General features: G+C 57.3%; 1 protein-coding gene across 3 annotated transcripts in view; it reads right to left on the minus strand.

Annotated features, from left to right (window-relative positions):
* Positions 1–1,263, minus strand: part of Nf2 (neurofibromin 2) — a 96,370-nt gene extending 95,107 nt beyond the window's left edge. Inside the window, exon 1 of one of the 3 annotated variants that reach the window (XM_005366144.2) lies at positions 703–1,261. In XM_005366144.2, the coding sequence (XP_005366201.1) occupies positions 703–816 (114 nt within the window). In that variant the 5' untranslated portion in view covers positions 817–1,261. Of the gene's footprint in view, positions 1–702 lie in introns of all 3 variants that reach the window. The other 2 variants (XM_005366145.2, XM_026788715.1) reach the window with 2 other exon arrangements.
* Positions 1,264–1,814: the final 551 nt, after the last annotated feature.

Below are 1,814 nucleotides of genomic sequence, written 5' to 3' on the forward strand. Positions count from 1 at the left end.
CTTTCAACAGATGATAGCTATTATTACCATGTTAGAAACTACGGAAAGTAAACGTAAGTCACTCTTTCTTCAGAGTTTTTCCTAGAAACTTTAAAGTTTTGGACAGGGAAAAGTACAAACTTTCAACAAAACTAGGTGCAACTTTTTGGGTTTTTGTTTTTCGAGACATAGTTTCTCTGTAGTTTTGGAGTCTATCCCGAAACTAGCTCTATAGACCAAGCTGGCCTCGAACTCACAGAAATCCGCCTGCCTCTGCCTCCCAAGTGCTGGGATTAAAGGCGTGCGCCACCATTCCTGGCTAGATGTCATTTTTAAGATCTAGCGTACATAATAATTCCTAATGAAAAGCTCCCTGGAATATTAAGCGCAATACCTACACACTGTAAACTATGGAAGATTCCAGTTTTTTCCAATAACAAATGAATGGAAATAACTTTCAAGAAGTGCCAAACCCAGGAGACCCACGTTTTGTTTTTAAAAGGCAACAACTAGCTTTAACTTGTGATCTGGGCCTAGAAAGTCCTTTCCGGTTCTGCCCATCTCCACCCTTGCCCAGAGATGGTATCTACAGAATCCCTCAAGCTTCCATCTGACTGTCACCGCAGCGAGGGCGCCCCGTGGGTGGGGACGCGCACTCCTGCCGGACAGGCAGGGATTCCGCGGCTCTCCGCTCATAGTCCGTCGGGACTGGCGGCCGGTTACCTCGCAGTTGAACTCCATCTCGGCGTCCATGGTGACGATCCTCACAGTGAATGTCTTCGGCTGCTTCCTCTTGAGCGAGCTGAAGCTCATGCGGGAAGCGATGGCTCCAGCCATGGCGCAGGGTTCTGGCCTGGGACCCTCTCACCCCTAGGCTCTGGGTCTATTAGCCCCCCTGGAGGAGCTGCACAGGCCTCAGGGCCACCATGGTGGCCGGCTGGCCGGCCCGAGACAGACCTAGGCTGCGTGGGTCCCCAGCGGCCACCATGGGCCGCGAGGACCCGGCCCTCGGAGCGGAGAGGAGAGTTAAGGGACAGTCTCTGAAGGCAGCGGGGACGGGACGCGGGCAGGAGCGGGCGCGGCCCGGCGCTCGGAGCCTCGAGCTGGGGACGCCCGGGGACGCCCCTGGGCTGGAATCCTAGACGGCTGCGGCGCGGACGCCGCGCGCCTCTCAGCGGCCCGACGGGGTTCGCGGGGCCGCGCAGGAGTCCAGAGCGCACGCACGCGTGCGCGTCTGTCACCGGCTCGGCTCCGCGCGCCCTCGGGAAGAGTCCTCCACCAACCCCCACCTCCGCGACCCGCCGGGCCCCCGCCCCGCCCTCAGGCCGCTCAGAACGCTACACAAGGATGCAACCTAACCATAACTCAGAGGCTATGATTGGCTGAAATGCCAAGGAAGGCGGGACTTCCTCTCCGTCCCGCCTTCTCCAGGGTCACTTCACCAATTGAAAGTTGCACGGAGCCAGGGGCGCGGGGGTTGTGCTCTGCGTTGAGTGGCTAGAGAGGCGGTCATTCCGAACGCTTTTGTTCGTAAAGCGTACGCCTACTCTAGCAAGACTGGTGGAGAAGCGCAGGCGGCGCCTTTCCCGGGAAACCTGTGGAAGCTCGGGCCGCACCTCACGAGGTGCTTCGTGGATGGAGACCGCCCCTAGAGAAACGCATCGTACCGCCGAAATTCCATTTTGGCCCCCACTTACCTGCCTGATCCTACAGCTTCTCTTTACAAGAACTGCAATTACAGTAGGCGGATCTCTGTGAGTTCGAGACCAGCCTGGTCTACAGAGCTAGTTCCAGGACAGGCACCAAAGCCACAGAGAAACCCTGTCTCGGAAAAC

The sequence above is a fragment of the Microtus ochrogaster genome, unplaced genomic scaffold (assembly GCF_000317375.1).
Source record: "Microtus ochrogaster isolate Prairie Vole_2 unplaced genomic scaffold, MicOch1.0 UNK6, whole genome shotgun sequence".
Lineage (NCBI taxonomy): Eukaryota > Metazoa > Chordata > Mammalia > Rodentia > Cricetidae > Microtus > Microtus ochrogaster.